General features: G+C 47.1%; 2 protein-coding genes and 1 pseudogene across 3 annotated transcripts; all 3 read right to left on the minus strand.

The window, feature by feature from the left end:
- Window positions 1–99: 99 nt before the first annotated feature.
- LOC120838283 (tRNA wybutosine-synthesizing protein 5) lies at window positions 100–1,706 on the minus strand. Of its 2 annotated transcripts, XM_040208135.2 has the most exons (7): window positions 1,493–1,706; window positions 1,267–1,421; window positions 1,123–1,192; window positions 880–1,062; window positions 712–799; window positions 508–624; window positions 100–441 (listed from the first exon to the last, which is right to left on the minus strand). In XM_040208135.2, exons 1-7 carry the CDS (start codon window positions 1,568–1,570, stop codon window positions 197–199), a joined length of 936 nt encoding a protein of 311 aa, XP_040064069.2. In that variant the 5' UTR covers window positions 1,571–1,706; the 3' UTR covers window positions 100–196. The 2 variants fall into 2 exon arrangements, with proteins under 2 accessions (XP_040064069.2, XP_042146788.1); XM_042290854.1 differs by having other exon boundaries at window positions 880–1,192.
- Window positions 1,707–4,016: 2,310 nt separating this feature from the next.
- On the minus strand, window positions 4,017–9,262 carry LOC8029224 (phosphoserine phosphatase). The gene is made up of 6 exons (XM_002403802.5): window positions 9,022–9,262; window positions 8,560–8,780; window positions 7,929–8,063; window positions 6,956–7,101; window positions 5,381–5,529; window positions 4,017–4,809 (listed from the first exon to the last, which is right to left on the minus strand). Exons 1-6 carry the CDS (start codon window positions 9,055–9,057, stop codon window positions 4,699–4,701), a joined length of 798 nt encoding a protein of 265 aa, XP_002403846.3. The 5' UTR covers window positions 9,058–9,262; the 3' UTR covers window positions 4,017–4,698.
- A 14,677-nt stretch (window positions 9,263–23,939) lies between these two features.
- Window positions 23,940–25,234, minus strand: LOC121835960 (annotated as a pseudogene).
- Window positions 25,235–25,541: the final 307 nt, after the last annotated feature.

Raw genomic sequence — 25,541 nt, forward strand, 5'->3', positions numbered from 1 at the left:
TATTAAGCATTGCTACCTTGCAATAAGATAGCCTGGCACGCGACATTCGAGACAGGAATATTTTGGTGACTTAACTCACACGTAATGTAAGAAAACGGCTCTGTGTGAACCAGCCTTTATTCTTTGACTTTTTATTAATTTTTTAATCGCTTCTTATAAAACGTTTTTCGCCGCACCTATTGAAATGCTTTCTTTCTCATGTGTGAAGTGCCTGCCTGATCTGAGAAATCATTTGTCGACTGTAGAACTGTTGGTAGTCTTCTGGCAGTTCTTGGAGCTCTTTCAGCGCCCTTGCGATCAACGCAAGGGCTTTTCCAGCTGGCAAGGGATCTTTGTTTCCATAGGGATCGTTTTTGTCGTACAGTCCGGACTTCAAGTGTCTCCAGAAAACGTTCACAGCAACACCAAAGTCCAATGCAGTCATGTTATGGAACCACAGGGCTGTCCAGGAAAAGTGCAGATCAGCCAACATTCACCACAAATTAACCTTGTAATTAATTACCTCACCTGGTATAAATAGTATGTCACCAGCATCTAGAGTGGCTTCATAGCGTGTCGCCTTCAAAAAGTCCGGGTACCTTTCCAGGTCTGGATTGTCTACATCCAGCACTTGCGACTTGTCCCCTTCAACAGAAGTTCAAAAGTTATCCAAACATCTTGCAACGGCCATAGTGCTCCATATTACACTAACATATAAGATGATTAACTCGCCTTTCATGTACAAGTATTCGAGGTCATTGGGATGAAACAATATTGCACGTTTCCTTCCCCTCACTTGAATCAGAAAGTTGTCCATGACCTAGAGAAGACAAGAGGTATACAGTTATACAGTTCAAGTACAGCAAGTTGTACAATTATTCAAGGGTGCAAAATGCGTACATCGTAGTGTGTCCACAGGCAAAGTTGAGGAGAAGCCACTCGAAGCACGCTCGAAAAGAATGCCTCCTCAGGAAAAAAGTTGGGGAGGACAACGTCTTTTGCCAGCTCGGGAAATTCGACTTGAATGTTGGCTGGTTGCTTCCGGGAATCCGCCCCAAGAGATCTCAGGTAGTAAAGCTCCGTCTGAACATCAAGAAGAGGCATAGTGTTGATGACAAGCATGTGCTTACAAATAACGCTCACCTCGCATAAAAAATACTCCTCTTGCACGGAGCGCGCTGATCGCTTCACAAGCTCGTCAAATGGCAAAGTCCTGAGAAATAAATAAATAAAGACGTCGCTCATTGACTATTCCAGGTAGTGTTGAGAGTTCGCGTCTTCACACACCTATAAACAAAGTTTTTGTCCAGGAAATTCATGTGTCGGTCAGGAGAGACGTGGATTTTGACGGGTTGCGTTCCCCCGTGCTTGGAGAGGTATTCGCAGTCCCACAAGCTTTGACAGGGTCCGATAGGAATGCCCCGTAAGACAGCCGGCACTCTCTGCAATGTTGCAAAACGGGAATTCGCTTGAGTTTGCAATGTACTGTACGAAGAATTCCAGCGGTACGTACAGCCGAGTAGATACCACGGCGGAACGTTTCTTCGTCGACACCCTCCCAAACTTCTATCCGTTTGCAGGCAGGATTCATCTCCTTGTGGGGCGTCCAACCAAAGCAACAAATATGTCGTAAGGATTCAGGAAGGTTCGTATCAGCAGGGAGCTACCGAACCGAAGCAGCACGACGCAAAGTAACCATGACAAAAATAACGCCATTTCAAGCACGATTCTTTTATCCAGCGTCGGTGAATTCCTAGTTGCCGTGACGTCACTGCGCAAGGACTTGAAAGCGCTAACTTCTAATTAAAAAAAAAAAGCCTTGGTAAAATTTGTTTTATGTTTAAAATTGTTGAATATTGCTATAATATGGGTTTATAAATTTTATGCCAGAAACGTTTTGTGACGTCATAACAGTTATAAATCTTACAAACGAACGCAATTTTCAGTGATGCTCGATGCTCTACAAACTTCGCTAAATAGTGCCCTTTTATTTCAAGTAGCCAGACATATTTTTCCTTTGTTGACAAAACTTTTCGTTAGGGGTGTCGCGAACCGGTCGCGGTTCGAGTTCGACCAGGTTCGACTTTTTCGAACTTTTAGTGGAAAGTTCGACGAACCTTGTATTGAGGTTCGACTCGTGTGCGCATGCGCGACAGGCTGGCCAGTTGGCTTCGGATTGGATGGTAATGGCTAAGGGATGAATTAAGTGCAGCGCTGATTGGCTATTTCAGTCAATACAGTACTAAATATTAAGTTATTAACTTCTTCAGTGATTAGAATTAGTTTCTTTTAATTGCAGCTGTTCAAAAAATAAAATAACCCCTTGCATAAAAAAAAAAAAATTCTCCAAACCTAGAGATGCTTGTAATAAGGTCTGGCCACACTGTCCATAAAGTCGAACGGTCGATTCTGGTGAAAAGTTCGAAGGTTCGTCGAACCGGTTCGACTCAGTCGAACCCCGGAAGTTCGACCAAAAAATCTGGTTCGACAAAAGTTCGCGACACCCCTACTTTTCGTATCTTAAAATATTCAAAAATAATATGCTGACCACGAAGTCAAGACATGCTTAATATACAAATCCGTAGCGAATCCGACAGGCCCGGAGCGCGTCTCCCTTCTGCCCTTGCATCAAAAGTGTCTCTGAAAAGGCAACAAATGACATCACAGAAGCCGGGGTATCATGCCGTCGGATGTCGCGGTCCTGGCGGTTGGTCGTACAAATGCTGGCAAAAAGCACGAGCGAACGTATTTATTGTCGCTGTCGTCGCGGCGTCTCAACTTCTGGCTGCTAAGACTTCTGTGGACTGTCAAACTGGAGAGCAACCTGCAGTAGGACAGGCGTCTGCCAGAAACATCACCGCTGCTGGGACACCATCAGGAAAGCGACCGGCGATAGCATAGCATGACATTTTTTTGACGTCACCAGGCGGAAATCGTGGGACCACTCTTTTGGACATGATAACACAGTATTGTAGTTGTGGTAGTTGTAGACGCGTTCCAGCGTGCGACCGTGCATTTGTGCCGGGTTGGACTGTGCACTGTGCTGACTGTGTTTGCCCGTCGACTCTTTTTCCCAGTCATGGAATGTTTTTACTACGTACGGGAAATGTTTGATTTCTAAAAGCACGGAAACAAGCGGTGAATATCGGTTCGCTGGCAATCGTTTCGCGGTCTTTTGATAATGCGCAGACCTGGCTGTTTGCTCTCTGCTCGCCCATTCATCTTGGAGTTAGTTTCCTTGGGGCCTTTAACTGGGCAGGTGCGTTTAAAGAAAAAAACACAGTGCAGTTCATACAGTCATACCGCGGTAAGACAAATTGTTTCGTTAAAAAAAAAAAAAAAAATGCGGGTTCTGAGCATTGGTTTGGGACATTTTCGGGCTGCTCGCTAATGGCATTGTTTAGGTTGATCCTATGCGACGTTTAGACATGTAACTGCAGCCCACGTTGCTTGAGCAGCCGAGTGTCACTCGTGTCATATGTTCGAAACAAATTTGTTGACTTCGTGCCCCTCTCTTGGTACCTTCCTGCTTTTCTCTTCGGGGTTCCAAAAGGAGATACGAAGAAGGCAGGTCGTAGCTCTGGATCTAGGCTTGAATTTGCTAAGTTAAAATACGGAGATAAACGAGGAAGTGGAGATGAAAGCGCGCGGGGATGTCCGAACGTGGAGGTCCGAATGGAAGGAGGCGAAAGAGGTGCCTTTGTCCCTACTCTGCTTATGAGACTGCGCGAGGAGCAGACGACGCTTTGGGTACAGACAAAGGCAGCTGGCCTTTGAGTCCACCCACTTATCCTTCCAATCGGAGCTGACGCTTTTACGAGTCACGACCCCGCGCGCACTCTCGTTTCTCCCCCAATTTCTCTCCGCTATCCTCGGGGCTACGGGGAAAGCAAGTCGATGATGCTGGTGTGCCGAAGGCGAACGGGAGAGTATAGTTCGTGTCGGGTCAGCGTATCTCCGAAAATGTACCGTGAATCGCGGTCCATTCTCGGAGCGAGTTTAATAGATCGTTTTCACAATAAGGAGACAACGCTTTCTCACATTTCTCAACCATTTTTTTTTTCTTCACAATTTCTTTTCGGTACACAACATCCACACGTGCTAAGAGTCTCGTGCGGCCAGATCTTTTTGCTTCACCTCTACGAACGGTGGTCCAACATGTCCTCGTGCACATCGCTTGTGGACCAAACGATGAACGCCAGCTCTTCAAAAGTTTACTAAACTATGTCATGCTTTTCATACATTTACAACAGCTCTCAATTAAAAGATTTATGAAACTATATGCCATGTTTGGCAAACATTTACAACGCCCTTTAACGGTTACTGTGTATATTTTTATAGAACCACTCCCAGCAACAGCAACTCTCGCAAAACTTAACGTCGAACTTTTAAAGGCTCATCAACAACTTGCCATTTTGTCAAAAACCTGCAAGGCTGTTGGAGCGGATAGTTTAGTTCCGCATTTTTGTTGGTGCTCCCTACAAAGTAGCCTCCAGTAGACACTGTGTCACGTCTTGGCAAACGAAGCTTCGAAGCATGGAGGCATCATAGTGTTAGTTGGTGTTAGTTTCTAAAATGTTAAGTTAAACAAGATGACAATGCAACGAAGAAAACTGTTGAGCTTGTTTCCGCGACTTTCGGTTCCCGTCACAGGCACAAGGACAGAGGTTTGGCTAGTGTGCTGTACAAAATAAATATGCGCGAGAGCACGGCTTCCACTCAGTTCCTATTCAGCTCTTGCACTAGTTCGTCGAAACTGTAGACAAACCACGACGCCGCCTTCTTCACTTTCTCGCGGACTTGGTTGCCCCCGTAGCCGATGAAAGCATCCTGGAAAGTACAACAGAGAGACATTTGGCATGCATTTTTAACCACACAAAAATACACGAAATAGTCACACTTATCCATCTCTCATATTTAATCTCCATCAGCCTGTCAAGGTAGAAATTATGCGATCGGGTGATGGGCTAACATGATAGGTAAGGGGACATGATTTTCACCCAACAAAATGTTTTGTGGTTCTACATTTTTGAGGTTGGAAGTTTCTGGGTTTTATTTCAATGCACTTTTATTTTTAAATATTAAAACACTTGCCAGAAAAAAAAAATACTGTACAAGAAAATTCGTTACTGTCCCAAATTCACTTTATTTTGTTTGACCATGATCTTGATAGAAGAAGACTTCCACTGGCATCGCAATTGAAACAAATATAAATTTTGGCTTGGAAAAAACACATACTATAACTTCAACTAAAAAAAAAAAAACGCGACTGAGCTATTTTTTATTTGCTGTACATTTCTTTTTAGCAAAATTTGTTTCTGTGTTTTTTTCAAAATGGTCAGCCCCTGTTGCTGCCAGATGGATTACGACGTGCATGGAGTTTAGTAATGCTTCTACGTACGGCAGGAGGGCAAGCAGCCATGTCCGTGGCTCCGTCGCCCACCATGACGACGCGCTGGAAGCCGTGCTTCTGCTTGAGGAATGCTGCTACTCTCGCCTTGCCGTCCTGGTGCGAGGTGGGCTGCGTCTCGTCGAAGCCCGCATACTCCCCTGGTGGAAAGAGACGCAAGTGCCACCATTCTTATTTGCCTCTATCCAATGTCGCTGCCGTGAAATAATTTAAATATTCTCTCAAATAAATGCAGTCTCTTACAGATTAAGCAAACTGGGGCCGGCTCCTCCCACAAAATCTTCGACCCTTTTCACTTCAGCAGAGCGGATTATGGAGAGGAGGAAACAGCTAATCGTGGTGAGCAGAGCATGTACCACTTTCCTTAAAACAGACTGTAGCTTCAATGGTGTCGCAATGAAATAATTTCCATGGTGTTGCAATAAAATCATTTCAATACTGCTCGAATCCAGGGGTTTGGGGATAGTGGTTTGAAGCGAACGGTGGCATGTCACTCGCAGCTTCTGCAGTGCAGAGAAAGGCTACGACATATTGGTTTTCCACAGTGCTGAAGCTACGAATGACATTGCACTATTCGATTCAGCACTTTCAGCACGAGGCCTGTTGTATTAGTGACTTTCAAAGCATAAGCATGTTTGGTATATGCTAAGGACATAATTTGCAGCACTTCATTTTGTCCAAACTTTCACGAAGAAAAACCAATAATAAAAAAAATATCAAGCACGAAAATTGCCTCCATAAATCATTGCACTTCATCACAAATTTTCACCGGCACAAAATAGTCCAAAAACTTGCTTACTCCAAAAAATTACTGGTGAAATATTCAGTTGTGGTGATATGACATAGGAATAAATGTTTTGCCGTAGTTCAGGAGGGTTATCTAGCTCACGTCTAGGAATGCTGCAAAGAAATGCCAGACAGCCTCTTATCTTTCCCATTTCCCCCTTGTCGGAAGTCTGCTGCCATATCCTGGCAGGAAACCTACTTGAATTCGAAAGTGTACTGTGTAAACAAATTCCATGGGCTACATTCCGGTGAGCAGCAGTGAACAAAATTTTCTTTTCAAGAGTAAACTGCTGAGCAAGAAGTCGGGGTAAGTTATAGATTCATAGGTGGGTACTAACTCTTCAGGTATTATCTAATTGAATACTGTCATAAATATCAACGACCCCGCTTTGAAATGCCCTGCACCTTGCTTTGTGATGCGAATTATTATGAAATGACCAACCTATCCTTCCCCTGTGCACGCACTTGAGCGTCCCAGGATAACACTACAGGGCATATCTATGCTCTTTTGTGCTCCAAGATTCTGCACCTAGAGTCCCTACGTTGGGATAAAGAGTCCTTTCTGCTAGTCATCATTCTTCATTATCACGAGTGAACAAACACGACTATCTCTTTTCCGCCAGTATCTCTCTGGGACAGAAGCTATTCCTGACACAACAGCCTGCCACTTCTGGAGAGTGATAAGCAGCCTGGGTGCTGTGGGAAGCACACAGATTGATTATCAGGGGAAAAGAGAGATGGCAGGAACAGCCTGCTGGCGTTGCCAAACTCGAAACCTACCGTTGAAGTAAAACTTGATTTGATTGGCGTAGATGTTCTTGCGGGGTATGCCGAGCTCATCAGCCACGCTTTCGATGATGGACCGGAAGCCTCCCGAGACCAGGTACACTGCTACGCCGCGAGACTGCAGTTGTGCCACTAGCTCCCTGAGTCGGACAGCAATAGAAGATAGAACAAATGAATTTCCGGAGGTTACATGCTAGATTAACAAAGAGCAGCTGGTAAGCCCCTGTGAAGGAATGAGGGTGTAATTTATACCACCTGAGAGTCTTAAAAAATGCAGCCACAATCTCATTCACAAGGTGTAGGCGTTTTGACTGCGATGTTCGAACCCACCATCCGAGGATTCATAGGAATTAAAGCTGACCTCGTGGTCCTGACAGCAGTGGAATTAGTTTTCACAGTTGATTACCAAATAACCTTTTAGTAAAAATGTCTTGAAGTGAATCATTCTTAAGATTACAATATCTTTGACAACAAAAATATATACCGGAACTTTTTTCACCTGGGTTCGCGTTATATTCTAAATGTATACTGAGACGCCATAATTAAATTACAAAAAATAATATATCGCAATGAAAAACAGACCATCAATTTTGAGTATTATTAGTAAAACAAATGCACCTAGTGATTACGCCCAGGAGATAAATTGCCAGTGTTCCACAAAAATCTACAAAACTTAATTTCTAATTCGATGAAAAGTTAAGAAATTGATGTCACGTTTCAGATATTTGCCACGTGAAAAGTTTTCGTAAGAACTGAGTACGTCGAATGCCAATTCACCGTACCCTCTCCAGTCTTATCAGGAAAGGCTTTGTACCAAAAGAAGGCCAAGGGCTCTAGCGTACACTATCTCTTCACTGACGCTGAGGAACGCATTGCATATATGATAATGCACGCGGGGCTGGGATGAGTTGCACAATTGCCAGTTCCATATACAACAACTAATTAGAGTTGCAAAGTTCGGACTTACTCGATGCCTGTGGACAGCCGCGGAGGGTTCTGTTCGATGTATTCCTGGAGCATGCGTGCCGTCGGCTTGATCAGCTCCAGCCGCCGCTCCAGTGCTTCCCTGAACGTCATGCCTCCCCGCATGGCTTTGTTGGTGCTGCGCCCGGAGAAGCACACGCTTTAGGCCCCGCTCCCCTCTACCTTGAGATTCCCGTTTTACTCGCGACCCGAGCCTGCCAACAACCGTCAAAAAAAGAACCAAGACGCAAGAAATAGTAATAACGAACGTACTCATAAATGGTAATAACACAGGGTATCTAAGTGTTCGCGCGCGATCTTGGAAAAGGGGGGGGGGGGGGGGGGGGGGGATAGGGGTGCGCGCGTTTTGTTTGGCGATGCTGTCAATTCCAAAATCCCAAAGCACATCACACAAATTGCGTCTTGGACAGCGGACGCAGCTTTCACTAAAGCAGCTTCACCGCCGCATCTGAATGATCACTTGTTGCTACGGAAGGTAGGATGCAGCGACCTCGCCGATCACCGAACCGAGCAGCCAGCCAATGCGGCAGCTGCGCTACAGCGAGCCGAAAATAGACTCTCTCCTCTCGCGTCGAAAAACGTCGCCCGTGGAGTCGTCGTCAAAGCGGACTCACAGATCAGCCACTTCCTTGTCCCTTCCGGCGAACCTGGCCAGTTCGTCGATGGCTTCGTCCATGCAGACGGTCGAGTCGACGTCGAAGCAGACGCAGTCTGCGGCCCTCCACATGGCCCGCGTCTGGCTCTCCGTCAGGTTCTCGGTCAGGGATCCGGGCATGCTAGCGTTGTTGCTGGTTCCGTTGTAACGGCAGGACAGGTGCCTCAGTGGTCGGTTGGCCTGCGAGTTCCCAGAGACCGCGCGCCCGTCGGTCAGCTGCGGCGGGATGGAGGAGGAAGCTGCTGGCTGCTCCGTTGCTACGCTCCCCTCGGCACAACTAGCAGACGACGCGTGCTTAGCAGCAGACGGATCGCGCGCGAGGAAGCAGACGATGCTCGCGTCTCGGGCGGGAAATGTAGAGGGGGACCACTGGTCTAACTGTTTCGCGGATTGGGGGATGAGGTTGATGGGGTGGACTTACGCGGACGGCCAGAGATCTAGCGAAGAGATTGAGCATCAGGGACGGGCAGCGTGAAATAGATTCCGCACGGCCAATCAGGACCCGCCTTGCACGAGGCGGACGGGGCTCAGCCACTCGCGGCGCGCGACTGTCCCCTGGCGGCAGCGGCGCGCGCCCCTCAGGTGATTTTTGTTTTAGTTTTCGCGCGTCTTTTTTTCTTTCTGCCGCGGCACTGTATTTATGCCGCTCAGCTGGGGACTTTCCACTGCTCTTTTTCGGCAGCACACCGGTCGGTTTCCTCCCCTTGCCCCCCGCTGGCGATCCTTCCGAATTGGTTTTGTTTTTATCGGCGGCGTTTAGCGCTTTTCTTTGAATGAAGTTCGGAGCTCCTTCGGTGCCAACGGACGCTCAACTTGAGCGTTGGCGGGCTTGGAGTGGCCGCGCGGCTGGCGCGGCGATGTCCTTCGCTCGAGACGCGAGGAGAGTTCAAGGCCGCAGAAACTCACTTCCCCAGCTGTCCGCGGCATACCTGTTGTTGTTGGGGGCGGATATTGTTCCGCGTGTTCCCGATGACTCTGTGCCTAAATATTACCCTCGGAAACGCCTTCGCGCGCGTAGTATGCTGCGTTCGTGTTACCTGGCTTGCGTAACATTCCGCTTTGGAGTGTGTGTGGCGATTGTTGTTGCCAGTGGTTGTTGCTGCTGCCGCGCTGACGTTCTTGGCCCGTCCCCCAGTGCTATTTCGCCACTTTTAACGCGTCTGTTGTTTTGTGCCTCTATGACCTTCCTCGGCTCGAAAACAACAGAAATCGATCTAATAGCAGGTTTTATAAACTCGTTTCCTGTGTCTGTGTGTTCAAGAGTTCATCTAATGAGCCAGGCATCTGCTACAGCGCGCAGATGCAGGCACCAAACTACCCCAGATTGCTTCGTGCAATGATTGCAAGGAGTTTCCGGTCATTGCAGGCGGGAAGGCGGCTTTTGCGGCGCTGTTTCCGCTTGAAACCCGCGCTGCCGTCCCGTTCCAGCTGTGTCCGAGAAGCAGCGAAGCCAGCCGAGCGCTTCCGGCTTGGCGAGCGAGACCGTGGGACGCGCGCACGTGGCGAGCGCGTGAACAGTTGCGGCCTCGTGTAGCGTGTACCCCATCCCCCTCCGGTGCTTCCTTCTTTGTTGCTGTCGTTTTCGTTCGTTCTTTGGTTGTTAGTCGGCTATAAAACCGTGTCGGTGTAACAACCTCCCTCCTTGACGCAGAGGAGAATAGTTGGCTCGTGTCTCGATTTTCTTCGAACTAGAATAAACAAACGCTCCCTTGACTTCGACATTCCCGGCTGATCCGGGTACTTTTCCACGACCGGACTGTGCGGAAAATATGCGACAAATGTAAAGGGATTGTCGTACGACCTTGCCTCCTCGCCCGGGATCGTACGATCCCCGTCCGATTGGCTGATATCTTGTCCGAGGAAAGAGGCACTGTGGTCTCAAGCAGAAAGCAAGCACGCGAAGCGACGGCGGTCGGGTTTCAGACGTTTCAGGAGATTATAGCGATCGAAAAGTCAGCAGTGCACAAGCTAGTTGCGTCCGTACGTACGCGAAACATTATCTTTTGCAGCGCACACACTGTTGTGTATCCTTTTGCAGCGGTGTGCCAGTTACCAGAATGATTATATATATATATAGTTGCATCGTTTCGTTGGTTCAACCGTTATTATTCCACTTTTCACTACTCTTCCTTCAGCCGTTCCGCCGATTACCAGTGTCATAGATTGGAAAGATGGACTAGTTGGTGGCACCGCAATGGCGTAGGCGGAATACTTTCTTTTTTTCGGGGGGGGGGGGGGGGGGGGGGGGGGCTTTTTTTCTGGCTACGTTACTGCTCAGAAGTACTAAAACCACCATGCAGCAGTGAAGAAGACAAAGCACACTTTTTGCCTTCTTTCTACTCCTTGTTCCCTGATGCTTTTAGTATTCCTGGGACCGATGTCTCCTGCAGCTTCACGAGCCGGGACCACGGTGGCCGGGACGCTGCCGCTTTCGTCCAACATATTGCTTCCGGTCATTGCACTAGTAATCTCTGTGGCCTTGAGCAGACTGGTATCTACACGAACGCACGCACATGACTCACATACACGCTCCTTTTCGTGGCCCTCTTTCCCGCGAAACACACTACTCCGATTTCTGATGGCGGCGTAAAAGGAGAAGGGAAAAAAAAACCGATATGGGCCGTCACCATTATGATGTCACGGGTGGAATCTGCGAAATTTCGCTTTTTTTCGCCATCGTTGGTTTTCGCGTATCGTATATCGTGGGTCCAGCACTGACCATGCCCGCGTGTTGTTGCTACGGTGCGATGAAAAACGGCATCATCATTGGCGCTGGCCGTGGGCCAGGGGTCGCCCAGCCAGCCGCCGATGCTGCTAGACCGTTATCGGAGGCGGACGATCCTTCAGGATCCTCGCGTGTCGGCTTATCAGCGCTGGTTGCGATAAAGGGAGCGCGTCTCTTTTTGCGTCATCCGAGAAACACGTCACGGATAGCGAGGAGGAGGCGTGCAGTGGTGCAACCCGCCGGAGACATTCCAGACGGCGGGCCCCGGTGCAGAACACAGCGCAAAGTCGTTCAGGCACATCAACAACCGCCTGCGGTCGCGCCGACCCGCTTGTTGTTTGTCCCCGCACCTCGGTGTCATCCAACTCAAGGCCTGTGCACTTGATTCTTTACACCATCTTCTGCAATAGAGCTCGGGGCACAGTGTAACGTGAAACTCGAAGTGACGTTTATTGTTAGTGCCGCATCCCTCCCGAAAGCAGTCGTCAGAGAATTCGAGCTTGACCGACTTGGGCTTTTGTGCTGGGCATTTGCACCGTGCGTGTTGCATAATTCATGCAGGCCGAAGTAGCAAAAAAAGAGTCCCCCCCCCCCCCCCCCCCCCCGCCTCCCCGGAGAACACGAACTCCAGCCGGGGCGCTGAGTCATTGTTTTTTGTTGTCCTCATCCGTGTAGTTCTAAAGCCAGCCGCTTGGGGCGCTGATACAGTGTGCACTGCTTTGGGCGCTGATACAGTGGCACGTCGACAGGCACAGATGGTATCCCTATCAAGCTGGTGAAGAATTTGGGTCCTAAATCTAAGGCAAAACTAAGGGAGGTAGTGAGTACCATGATAACAAAAGGAAATATTCCAGATGAATGGAGGCTTAGTAGGATGAGTATGATATATAAGGGAAAGGGAGATAAGTCTGATATTAGGAATTATCGTCCTATAACCGTGACACCGGTTATTTACAGGTTGGTAATGCAGATTATAAAGAACAGACTGGAGGAATGGGTAGATTGTGAGGGCATACTGGGCGAGTTACAGAACGGGTTTCGAAAACAAAGAAGGTTGGAGGACAACTTATTTTCTCTAACACAGTGTATAGAAATAGCGCAAAAAGAAAACAGACAGCTCTGGCTGGCATTTCTGAATATCAAGGGTGCCTATGACAATGTGAACCAAAGAAACCTGTGGGACATAATGGAGAACTTAAACCTAGATGAAGGACTAACAGCACTATTAAGGAACATTTACAAAGATAACAAGGTGATTATAACATGGGAAGGAAAGGCGACAGGGAAAATAGAGATAAGACGAGGCCTTAGGCAGGGGTGCCCGTTATCGCCTTTGCTGTTTATGTTGTATCTGAGAGGATTGGAGGATAGACTAGAGAAGAGTGGGCTTGGGTTCAACCTTTCTTACAGTAAGCTAGGCCAAAAAATTCAGCAATCCTTACCGGGATTGATGTATGCGGACGATATTGTACTAATGGCTAACAACAGGACAGAGTTGCAGGAATTAATGAGCATCTGTGGTAGGGAAGGAGAGGAATTAGGTTTAGAATTCAGTAGCAAAAAATCGGCAGTCATGATTTTTAACGAGGATGAAGTTGAGAGGCTGAAGATACAGAATATTACAGTTGAGAGAGCTAGTAAATACAAGTATCTAGGAGTATGGATATGTGATGGTGCAGAATATCTCAGAGACCATGAAAAGTATATAATAGGTAAGGGCAACAGAAATGCAGCTGTAATGAAAAATAGAGCACTTTGGAATTACAACAGGTATGAGGTGGTGAGAGAGATTTGGAAAGGGGTCATGGTGCCTGGCTTGACTTTTGGAAACGCAGTGCTATGCATGAAATCCGAAGTGCATGCGAAACTAGAAATAAAACAGCGCGGAGTAGGTAGACTGGCTTTGGGGGCGCATTGCAAAACGCCAAACCAGGGAGTACAAGGAGACATGGGATGGGCATCATTGAGAGCAGGGAAGCGGTGAGCAAGGTAGAATTTGAGGATAGGTTGAGGCTAATGGATGGGGAGCAATGGGCACGAAAGGTTTTCAGCTATTTATACATGAGGAGTGTAGACACAAAGTGGAGACAGCGCACTAGGAAATTAAGAGGAAGGTTTTTGGGCTATAGCGAAGATACGGAAGAGCAAGTCTCAGTTAAGAAGAAAGTTAAGGCCACAGAAAGAGATCGGTGGCTAGAGGGAATGCAGACAAAGACTGCTCTGGAAAGCTATAGATTAAACAAAAGAGTTATTGCCAAAGAAAGCATTTATGACAATTCTAGGGGAAGCTCATTGCTGTTTGAGGCAAGAACGGGTGTTCTGCGAACCAGAACATACAGAGTGAAGTACCAGGAAATTGATACAGTGTGCACTGCTTGTGGAGAGGAGGACGAGACGGCTGAGCACTTGATACTCTACTGTAAAGGGCTTCACCCTATGCCTACCGAAGACAACATAGATTTAATAAAGTCATTGGGTTTTAGAGACAGCGAAGGGAGAGTGGATTTCAAGACTGTAGGGATTACCAAGCAAAGATTAAGTGAATGGTGGCAGAAATCGAGAGAAAACTAGGTATTTTCTTAATCACTGATGGCAAGGGGGTTTCATAGCCTCACTTTCTTTGCACTGCGGAGTGAATATAGATTTCACATTTAAATATTCTAAGCTTAAATGGTAAAACAAAATGGCTAGGTGGCGTAAGCTACCGCCCGATCCAAAGGGCTCAGCCGTATTCATCCATCCATCCATCCATCCATCCATCCATGCTTGTGGAGAGGAGGACGAGACGGCTGAGCACTTGATACTCTACTGTAAAGGGCTTCACCCTATGCCTACCGAAGACAACATAGATTTAATAAAGTCATTGGGTTTTAGAGACAGCGAAGGGAGAGTGGATTTCAAGACTGTAGAGATTACCAAGCAAAGATTAAGTGAATGGTGGCAGAAATCGAGAGAAAACTAGGTATTTTCTTATTCACTGATGGCAAGGGGGTTTCATAGCCTCACTTTCTTTGCACTGCGGAGTGAATATAGATTTCACATTTAAATATTCTAAGCTTAAATGGTAAAACAAAATGGCTAGGTGGCGGCTACCGCCCGATCCAAAGGGCTCAGCCGTATTCATCCATCCATCCACTACTTTGTGCTACAGTAGGGAATTTTCGCAAACCTTTACTGTGTTCCGCGTACCACACTACCGGAACGCACCCCAGCTCGGAGCACGTAGCCAGGATTTTGTTTCTGGGGGGGGGGGGGCTTACCCATGACAAAATGCTGTATGAGGGGGAGGGGGGAGAGGAGGTCCGAGCAAAATAGAAGATTTCGGGGGGGGGGGGGGGGGGGCCCATGCCCCCCCCCCCCCCCCCTGGTATACGCGCCTGGAGCACGTGGAGCGAAAGCTCGCGCTGCAGAATCCAGTCCGATTTGATCTGGTTGAGCGTCTGTCCGGCTTGCGGTAGTGTACCGCTACTGCGCGGTGCATGCTAAAGACCACAGGTTAGCGGTTATATTGCACTGGCTAAATTGCTCATCTACAGGTTAGACGCCCGCTGAGGCAAACTAAGTTCTGGCTGAACATACACACACCAGTTTATACCGTGACGGCGGGGCGCGCGCTTAAAAGCATGCTGCAAAGGCTCCGGTAGTGCGGTACGCAAAACACGGTAAAGGTTTGCTAAAAGTCTCTATCGCCCTTATTTGGTGCATATTTGGTTGTCAACATGACGGTGCCCCCGCTCCACCAATGCAGGTGTCGAGGACACACTTACTGTTTCAGAATGCTGGATAAGACATCTTGAAACAATCGCAGCAACAAATATTGCTAGTAAAGTCATATTTAGTGGTGAGAGCTGCTTTTATAACGACTAACAAAGTCGTTTATCCTTGAAAAAAAAAAAATATATATATATTTATATATACTATATAGAAAGAAAACAAAATGAAAAGCGTGTACAACACCTTTTGACGCCGAATTAGAGCGCTGATCCTGAGGAGGAGGAGGGAAGGGTATATCCATCCTCCCTCCTCATCCTCCCTGCTACTCCTCCTCCCTCATCTTCCTCCTCCTTCAAGTTTCTTCCCTCCTCTTCCCCCTCTCCCTCCTCCTCCCCTCCCCTCCTCCTACCCGCGCGTTACATCATGGGAAATGTCCCATAATGCACCGCGCGGGACTTGCGTGACGTCACGAGGGTCCCGCGCGGTGCATTATGGGACATTTCCCATGCTGCACCGCGCGGTTACGCCGACGCCGCTCAAGCCGGAAACGGACGCCTAAGAGCTGCGCTCTAAGAAAAGCTCGTGGCTCTAACTCCACAGGAACTCTACGCGATTTCTCATTAATAAAGAAGAGAAAGAAGTAGCGCCATTTTGTGTTACCGCGAAATCCGCTGGTTTTTGCGGGCAGCAAGCTCCGCCCATTGGCCAAACTCTCTCAACAGTGGCGTAGGCAGGGGGGGAGGTTTGGGGGTCGAACCCCCCCGAAATGCCGAAGCTACCCTTCCCCCCCCCCCCCTTTTTTTTTTTTTTTTTTTGGGGGGGGGGGGGGGGGGGGGGGTCATTGGGCCCGTTCGCAACCCTGCTCACGCAGTCGGTCTTGCACGGGGCACGGAGGAAAGGGGGAACGAGGACCATCTCCAACTTATATGCTTTCGGGAGGAATGTTTGTGGGGTAGAAAATGCTCAAATGAGTAAAATAGTCAATATTTCTTCATTCATGCTTACTCGATGGGGTGAGGAACCTGACATTTCGAAACAATGGTGGGCTGAAGAATGGCGATTTCAAGCCAAAGTATACCAAATTATCCTCACTGAAATGCGTAGTTAAATCAAACTAAAGTTTGACTCGATGATTTTCGACCTTTCGAACTTCTCGCAATAAAAAGGTCGAAGCTTTTCGAACTTCCTGCGCTAAAAAATTTGATAATTTTCGAACTTTCGAACTTATTTATCTAAAAGATTCGAAAATTTCTGATTAGAAAAGTCAAAAGTTCAACGAACTTCGAACTTTTAGGGTAAAAGTTCGAAGTACGTTGAACTTCGAAAGACCGGCGGGCGGTTTCATTTGGATTCAAGCAGTGAGGTACATTCGTAATTTTTTTTTCTCGAATTTTTACATGCGGTGTTGCATTCCTTGCGAAAGGCAATGCCATTTATTTCAATGTTCTGGCATGCTTAGTTTTAAAGAAATTAATTGCCGAAGGAGCGAGGAAGGACGACGGGTTTTTGACAATTGTCGTTTGTGCCGTATTTGAAGCGCGCTAGAGCCGAAGCTATTTATGTTAGAGATGTTAAACTTTTTTTAAGAATGATCTATGCATAGCCTAGGTAATTTTCGTCCTAAGATATGATTATTGTTGTTCAAGATAAGTTTCGAAGAAGTGCCCAAACATTATCTACGGGAATTATGCCCTAAACTTGGTAATTTTTTTCGTTTAAATTGTTCGAGGTATCGCATTTAAATTAACACCACAGACAGTACATATCATTGCCATCTGCAGAATACAAAATAATGTATTTATTGATATTTTTTCCGTGTTGAGGAATAAATTAACTCACGGGAGAAGATTTCTAATATTGTTCAAATTCAGCAAGTCATAAAAAAAAAAAAAAACTTTTTTTTTTTATTTTACGTTTTTGGGACGTGTTTCTTTCAGCCTCTTCTGGTTTTTGGTAGGAAAAGCTTGTTTCAAAGTTCTGGACCTCTGAATATGCAAGAATACAACACTTCCGACGGACCGTTTTTTTTCTCCAGCTTTTTATTTTTACGTTTATTGTTATGTTTAATTTTTTTTTTTTTTTTTTTTTACCAATGGCACAGTTATTTAGGTCAAAAAGACGTAGCTTTGAACTTCCGAACCACCGAGCATGTGACGAGTAGTGCCTTCTGACAACGAGTTTCTAACAATGACAATCTACGCGATCTTTTATGCAGTGAAGAGCGACAGTGGCTATACATATGCATAAATAATTTCAGATTAAAATAAGCTCGACCATGGCCTCTTTCCCTGTATTGTTTTTTTTTTTAACAGTCCGAAATATCTGAAAAAGGGGGAGACTGGAGCCGCCCTCCCCTTCTTACCCGTTCTTACCCGTTTTTCCTCTTCCGACGCCACTGGTATGGTAGAACGCTCGTCGACCACGAGTTGTGTAGGCTTCTGTGCTTTTTGCTCTGCGTTTCTTCCGTCCCGGAAAATAAACCTCCAAAGCAATTACAAACTAAAAAAATTGTCAAGGTGCAAGCGAGCTGGTCTATGTTGATCATGATGCAAAATCCCGAAACTGGGAATGATATTTGTAAGAAAAAGTGTAAGACAGAAAGGAGAGGACAGGACAACGTCTCAAACTCAGCTCAGTTGAGTTTGAGACGTTGTTTTGAGATATATCAGCTGAGTTTAGTTTGAGACGTTCTCCTGAGCTGAGTTTGAGACGTTGTCCTGTCCCCTTTTTTTCTGTCTTCTTACACTTTTTCTTTCAAATTTCATTCCCAGTCTGAGGATTTTGCATCATGTACAAACTAAACTTACTATACGCCAGCGTCACTCGGACGGCGTTCGATCGGATTACTACCAGGGTGCAAGGAGGTAGAGAGGAAGTTTGCCAGATAGCTTCAAGGTTTTTCTGGGTCTCAACCACCTGCCTGCCACCTGGCCGTTTCGAACTGGATGAGTTAAGCACTGCGTTAGTGTGATCACTACTGCATAATGCACGTTAGAAACCCCCCCCCCCCCCCCCCCCCGCCCCCGGGCTGGGGGCGGGGGGCGGGGGGGGGGGGGGTCAATACAGCCCGTCACGACGACGTGACGTTACGACGACGCCACGACGTCATCATCGACTACGACGTTACGCGACGCCAAGATGTAAGGCCGTCGTGATATCGCGTCGCGTCGAGGACGACGCCGTTTCGCGACATCAAGTTGCCGTTGTAACGCGGTTGCGACGTCGCTTTGAGAACGACGCGACAACAAGTCGCCGTTGCAACGCGGTCGTGACATCGCGTCGCGTCGCGAACGACGTAGACGTGGTAATCGATGCCGACGTTGACGTCCACGCCCCACCCCACGGAAAACATCGCTATGACGTTCCGTTGGCGTCTTCCTGATGACGTCGTCGTCAACTTCAACGTCACAACGATGTCACGACGAAGCCTTGACGGCGTGTAACGTCGTCGTCTTCACAAGCATCAACGTCGACGCTCCGCCACGACGAAGTTTTGACGTCGTGTAACGTCGTCGTCGTCAACGACGACGGAGTGAAGTTGTCGGGATGTCGTCGTGACCTGACACGAAGCGTCTTTATGACGTCGCATTGACAAGGACGCCGTCATCTTAACGTCGCGTGACGTCGCCGTCGTTAACGTCAACATTTCCATCGACGTCGTTGTCAACGCAATGTGACGTCAGAACGCAGCCTTGATGTTGTGTAACGCGCGTTGTCCACGTCGATGATGACGTTGACGTCAAGGCGTCGTGTGATGTCGCTTGGCGTTGTGACGACAGGTCAGGTCGCGGTGACGTTATCTATTGACGTGACGCCTCACGTCTGGTTGTATAAAAAATATAGCCAGGCGTTCTAGTGTTCATATGACCTTGACCAGTGAACCGGTCGAGCTCGTTGGAACGCAACGCGTTTTTCATGAAAAAACGGCTAATCCCAAGCCACTTCGCTCGTAGCGCCCAAGAGGGCGCTACGAGCGAAGTGGTTCTTTAGTAATTCGTATTCGCCGTTTTTTTTTTTTCTTTTTTTCACACATGCGGAGGTGAAGAAATACATAGAGTTATTATAATGCAGGCTAGAGGTTCGAGTGGCGCTCGTGTGCTGACGCAAATTGAAGCAGACAGCAACCAGTCCAAAACTGACTTCAGGCAATGCATTCCTATGCGAAAAAGGGAAAAAAAAGTCCCTGCGCTCGATCATAAGAGCAAATATCCCCAATAATTCGTACGTACTAGGTAGCTTCGAACATTTCTCAGTCAGGCCGACGAAAAAATTGGTCAGTTACGGCGTTTTTCTCTCGAATTCATTGCACTAGAAACGGTGCTAAAACGGCTTCGTACGTGTATTTATGTGCGCTGTCGGACACTGTTAGCGCGAACACGACATCGGCGCTTTTCAGCATGAGGGATACACGTGCCAAACGAACGAAGGACATCTGGAAATTAAGGGACACAGCAAGAACTACGCAGTAATACTGGATCAGTAACTACTTGTGCATGTACGATCAAAATAAATTGAACGCCACGTAATCTATTCCGATTTTAAATAAGTAAGTACCCTTTATTCTTTCTGCTCTGAGCGAAGATGTTTGTTCTACGTTCAAAATATCACTCGCACGCTCGAAATCTTTGAGCCCAAGTGACCGATAAAAACTGCCCGGCAGAGAAAACAATACGAAGAGACACCTTTTATAGCCCACGGACTTTATTCTCTACGTTTTGAATGTTTTTATCCGCTAATGCACGACGGGGTCATTTTCATATAGTGACAGGACTGGCATATTATCACTATATCAGCGTCACCGGAATGCTGGTGAACCTTGAACATACTCTATATTCCATTCGATTGCAATTTTGCTTTGAATCGTCGCTTGTTTTTACACACCTGCTGCGGAACACACGTTTTGGACTGAAATGTAGCGAAGTTAAGCATCGTTCACTGATGAAGAAAAATGCGCTAACTAAAGCAATTACACTTTTACAGCGTTAATCAAGGTGTATACTCTTCGGTAGGACCCAAATAACCAAAGTGTTCCGTGTTATTTTTCGCCGAAGAGGCAAAATGCACGCGCGTTTTCCCATAGGAATGCACAGGAGCTCTGTAAAAGTAGACTGGTTGCTGTCTGCTTCAATTTGCGCCACGGAAGTCGCATATAGCGCCAGTTGAACCTCTAGCGTACATTATAATAACTCTATGCAGAAATAGCACTCCGGTTTCCCCTTTTGGCCTTGCTAGTACACTCTAGTGCGGCCTTGGATCCAACATGGCCGCCCTGGAAGCACCATTGCGGTACTCTGCTTTACAGGGAGCAGAGTACCGTATACAGGTACTCTTGCTCCGGTTAAAGTCACTTGATAAACTCCACGCTTACAAGCACCGCCAACCATTGTTGTGAAAACGCGCCAGACACGTTCCACGAGCGGGTGCTCCGCCGCCATTCGCTTCCAAGGGGCCGTTCATTTCAGTGCTAAGGGCCGCTCGAGACACGCTTCTCGTGTACTTGGTGCATTTCACGCTGCTTGCATTACAACACATCGAGGGACTTTAGCTCCTGTACCACGGTACGAGTCCCCGGTATGATAGAATCAAATTTAGCAGGTCTTGAACGGTACGCGGTCGCGCATGCGCAGTCGGGTCCACGTAACGGTAGTGCGGTAACGGCACCGGTACCGCACTAGCGCGCGCACGGGTGATACCGTGACCACGAGGCCTGCACGCTTAAAAGCATGCTTCAAAGGCTCCGGTAGTGCGGCACGTGGAACGCGGAAGCGGTTTGCTAAAAGTCCCCACTGAAGCACATAACAGAGAGTTTTAGTAGACCGTACTGATGACTCCGATAAGGATACTCGATACTCCGCCGCCTCATTAGAGAGTTTTAGTAGATCGTTCCCATGACTCCGATAACGATATCCCGATACTTCGCCGCCGCCTCCCTTGTGCATGCATAGTATCGTTATCGGGGCTATCGGAGGTATCGGAACGATCTACTAAAACTCCCTATTTGCACACTCATCGTATCGTTATCGTGGTATTGCAACGATCCACTAAAGCTCTCTGTATCGGCACGGTGATGCAAACCGTTACACGAAGCAGGGTGATGTCTGCCAGAACCGAGCCGGAGGAACTAAGGCTAGGACTAGATTCATCATGAACCGGTCGGTCTTCTACGCCTCTCTGTGGTCCTGCAGTTCTGGCTTGTCACGTTGGCTTTCTTTTTTTTTTTTTTCTTCTTTTTTTCCTCCGATATTGCGTATTTTTTAAAATTATTTCGCGACCATTCATTGCTTTGTTGGGAGTAAAACGTCCCGCAGAAGATGAATGCCTATTTAGCTTTCTGGTTCGTAGATTGCAAAAAAATCTATCAAACTTTAAAAAAAAAAAAAAAAAAAAAAGATGTTTACAACACGGTTTTTAGTGTCGCAAAGAAAGGACATATTCCAAGCGTTCCTGATAACAGAAAAAAAAAAGAAAAGAAAATTGTGATATTTGACGGTTAAACAACACTGTTTTTGTTTTGTTTTGGTATTGGTTGGCTGCCTTCCTCGCTTGACAACCGACGTGCGAGAGTCACTCGAGTAGGGTTTTGTTGTATTGTACACAGTTTGAATGACAGGAGGCGTGACTGACATTGTTATTCAGTCAGATGGAATGGTCGCTGCGCATCCGGCTCTACCTACCCGAGCGATTATTCGAGTCCGACCTTAGGAATCCCGGAATCTTTTCGGGCGTCTGCGGGAGAAAGAATGGCCAGAGAGGATCAGTGTCAGGCACATCACGTTAGTAGCGCCTGCCGAAATGCGAAACAAGAAAGCTCACGTGCACTACACTGTACGGCATAAGCGCACAAAGAAGGAGAGTTCAACTTTCCGAGCAGCACACTTGGACAGGCTCACGTGCACCGTCGTGCAGCCTTGCACGTACTCCGTTACAAGCAACGAAATTACTTATAATCCCTTACATGTATCAGTAATTATGTAGGGGAATAATTACGCATTTTACACAGTAATTGTAAAGTACCTTCTTTACCTTTTTATGAAAGGGCGTGATTATAATCCGTTAGGTCCTCGTTTTCATTCACTGATGAATAACACCAGAAATTTTAAACGTCAACAAAAAAATGTTTTTTTTTTGTAAGGAAGTTTAGCCAAAATCACACTGTCACCTGCACTTACAAAACGCAAAGCCTCTCTCTCTCTCTCGCTCTTATTTCGTTGTTTTAAACCGTAACTTGTCAGCTTGCTCACCTACAAGGAAGGGTGGAGCATACTGATTTAAAGATTGCAAACTTTCAATGCAAACTATATATATATATATATATATATATATATATATATATATATATATATATAAAGATCAAAGTGCACGGGAGTTGGAGTAGCGGATATGTGCGCGCCTTTCTTTTGGTCGCTTCACTTTTTTTTGGTTGTTTGTTTTGCATTCGAAGACGGAGAGAGGACCACAAACGATTGCGCGCCTTCCAAAATTTCGATGACGACAGTTTGCATAATGTATTAACAGGAGGGGGCGTTCCCTCTAACGCTGAAATAATGTTCGAAAATCGACTGAAAACGGTGTGACAATAACTGGCACGCTGCTCAAAAGATGTTATGACACTTCTCATCTTTGGAAGATGCGAATGTTTATTCGATTTTGTTACGCTTTTCACCTTGTCTTCTAACTACTAAAGCTTGACATCCATGTCGCTTCGTCATCAGCAGAAATGCGTAATTTGAGGCAGAGCCTGTTGACTGGGTGCAACAACAAACGCTTCTATAACACTACTGTGTTCTAGGAAGCTTTAAGTAACGCCCGAAAAGTAACGCTTTGAGGAATAACGGTCACTTACTTTTATGGAAGAGTAACTGTAATTCGATACAATTGAGCTTCGGGTGTCGTCGTGCATGCTCCATGATGCACCCCGCGCGCGGAGAGCGGTCTAGTTTGGATTTTGAGCAAGGCCGTTCGATCGCTTCTGCTTCCATCGCCCTGACGCTTCACTAAAAGTAGCTGTATCAGCTGTATTCCGAACTCGTTAAATTTCGTGAGCTGATCGCTGGAGGCGCGCGGCTCGGCAGCAGTCATCTCGCTATACCGCGGTATGATCGCAGCTAGTTTTTACGCAGAATGTGTTTAAACTTTATAGGCTGAATTTCATGCGAAAAGCGTTGCGCTCGAGTTTGGCGAAATGCCGTTGCATGAATGCCAAGGCAACATCGAGCATGCATAGCCCATAGAGGGCAACGCGTAAGCTATACTTAGTCCTAATTAATCATACTTAATCATAACTGATTTATCAAGCGGTGCACCGGGAATCGATCCGCAACCCGACAGCTTCGTATCGGCAAGGAGGCGAACAGTGTGGATGGATGAATGTATGCTAATGGCGACACCTTTTTTAATGGGCGGTAGCTTGCGCCAGCTAGCCTATCTAAAAAGACAAACATTTGATTCCTTCCGTCCTTGTATGCTAAATTTTCTCCCCCTAACTATCACCAGGCGCTATGGGATATCACCAGGATAACCTTCGGGGGATCGGGCAAAAATACTAAAAACGTCAACCCCCGCCTCTTTTCCCCGTCGAGGGAGTCGCCAATTTAGCTCTGGTCAAGCTTTGTCGGCGTTACCCCAGCACCGGACCCACTGAGAGACAAGGTTGAGACTTTGGGTCGCAGCCACGCGGGAGGGAGTCCTAATTTTCCTCTGCCTCGCCTGTCCTCATCTGTGCTAGTTAGTTGTCCATCATTGAATTTTCCATAAAAATTTCCACCAATTTCCTAATCGCCTCTTTGTGACTGTAATCCTTTTCTTTTCCGTCCTTCCATGCCTGCCAGCAAAACCCAGAGCCTCGACCAAATCCGTTAATGCCTCAGAGAGGTCAGGGCGAAGCCCCATGCACTTCAAAACCAGGTGCTCTACTGTCTCGCTCTCATTGTGGCGGGCGGCACATAATGTGTATGTCTCCTGCAATTTAGCGTCCTCGTCCTCGAAATACCCGTTTAATAGAGAGTTTTAGTAGATCGTTCCGATACCTCCGATAGCCCCGATAACGATACTATGCATGCTCAAGGGAGGCGGTGGCGGAGTATCGGGTATCGTTATCGGAGTCATGGGAACGATCTACTAAAACTCTCTAATATCCCAGTGAATTGTCAAGCACATTTTCCTTTCTTATGTCCTGTTTTTGTGACCTGTATATTGTAAGAGCTGATTTTTCCTGCTTTCTTCCCTCCCTCATTTTCCTTTCTGCCTCTTTCACTCCCTTTTCCACTGAAGTAGTCTGCTCATAAAGTCAGAATGGGCGTTTTAGCGTTTATACAGCGTAAGGGCTCATTCACACTGGAAGCGGATCCGCGTTCGCAAAGCGGTTGCGAACGCGGTTGTATAAGGATTCAGTACAATTGCACGCGCACACGATGACATCAAATGCGCGTGCAATTGCACTGGATCTTTATACAACCGCTTTCGCAACCGCTTCGCGAACGCGGATCCGCTTTCAGTGTGAATGGGGGGTAAGGTCGGTCTGCCAGACGCTGGTTTACACTGTAGATGAGCAATCTGGCCAGTGCAGTACGACTGCTAACCTGGGGTCTTTAACGTGCTCACGCAGTAGTGATGATACACGACCGCAGGCCGGTACGATGCTCATCCAGATCGAAACGGGCAGGGGTGGGGCTCGAACTCAGGATCCCTGGGTTCTGCAGCGCGAGGTTTCGCTCCACGCGCATCGAGCTGGGTGTGCGCTTTAGCCGCTTTAGCCCACTCGGCCACCGATCCTTTTTTTTTTCTTTATTGCCTCGGCCACCGATCCGCCTAGTCCGCTCAGCCCCATCACTCTTTCAGGTTCGGTTTGCCCATTAATTCTGTGCTTAAACTTTTCATGTATAAGTACTTGAATACCTTCCGTGCCCAACGCGTATCATCCATTTCGGTCAACCTTTGTTCGAATTTCAACTTCTTTATTGCCTGCCTCCCTGCTCTCAAAAGACGGCCATCCCATGTCCCCCCCCCCCCCCCCCCCCGTACTCCCTCATTTGGTGTCTTTCCATGTGCTCCCAGTGCCAATCTGCCTACGCTTCTTTGTCGTATTTCTAGTTTTTCTTGAACCTCCAATTTCATGCACAGTACTTCCTTGCCGAAAGACAGTCCTGGTACCATCTCTCCTTCCCATATAGCTCTGACCACTTCATATCTATTATAGTTCCATAGTGCCTTGAGCTTCTTAACAGATTAATTTCTTTCCCCTTCTTAATCATATTCTCATGTTCCTCTTTTAGGAATTCGCGTACCGCCGCCGATTCGCCGTTTCCCACGTGGTCCGTCAACTACCCGATGTCCAGCCTGGTTCTTTCACGGGAGCGGGATTCCGCTCCCCGCTTATTGGTACAATAAAACACAACGCTACAAAACACTTAGTCGAAACTACAAATACCCGCGACATTACACAAATATTTACAAACGCCCGTAAAGTTCGAGTTAAACTCAAAGACGGCCCCCAGGCCTTGTCT

This window comes from Ixodes scapularis, unplaced genomic scaffold (assembly GCF_016920785.2).
Source record: "Ixodes scapularis isolate PalLabHiFi unplaced genomic scaffold, ASM1692078v2 PGA_scaffold1__304_contigs__length_218370807, whole genome shotgun sequence".
Lineage (NCBI taxonomy): Eukaryota > Metazoa > Arthropoda > Arachnida > Ixodida > Ixodidae > Ixodes > Ixodes scapularis.

Coding starts and splice junctions, on each gene's coding strand:
- LOC8029224 (XM_002403802.5), bottom strand. CDS start 9,057: ATGCTCAATCTCTTCGCTAGATCTCTGGCCGTCCGC. Junction 8,781..9,021: donor CTAGATCTCTGGCCGTCCGC/GTAAGTCCACCC, acceptor GGGAACTCGCAG/GCCAACCGACCACTGAGGCA. Junction 7,102..7,928: donor CGGCTGTCCACAGGCATCGA/GTAAGTCCGAAC, acceptor TGTCCGACTCAG/GGAGCTAGTGGCACAACTGC.
- LOC120838283 (XM_042290854.1), bottom strand. CDS start 1,570: ATGAATCCTGCCTGCAAACGGATAGAAGTTTGGGAGGGTGTCGACGAA. Junction 1,193..1,266: donor GACAAAAACTTTGTTTATAG/GTGTGTGAAGAC, acceptor TTTATTTCTCAG/GACTTTGCCATTTGACGAGC. Junction 625..711: donor CGAATACTTGTACATGAAAG/GCGAGTTAATCA, acceptor CTTCTGTTGAAG/GGGACAAGTCGCAAGTGCTG.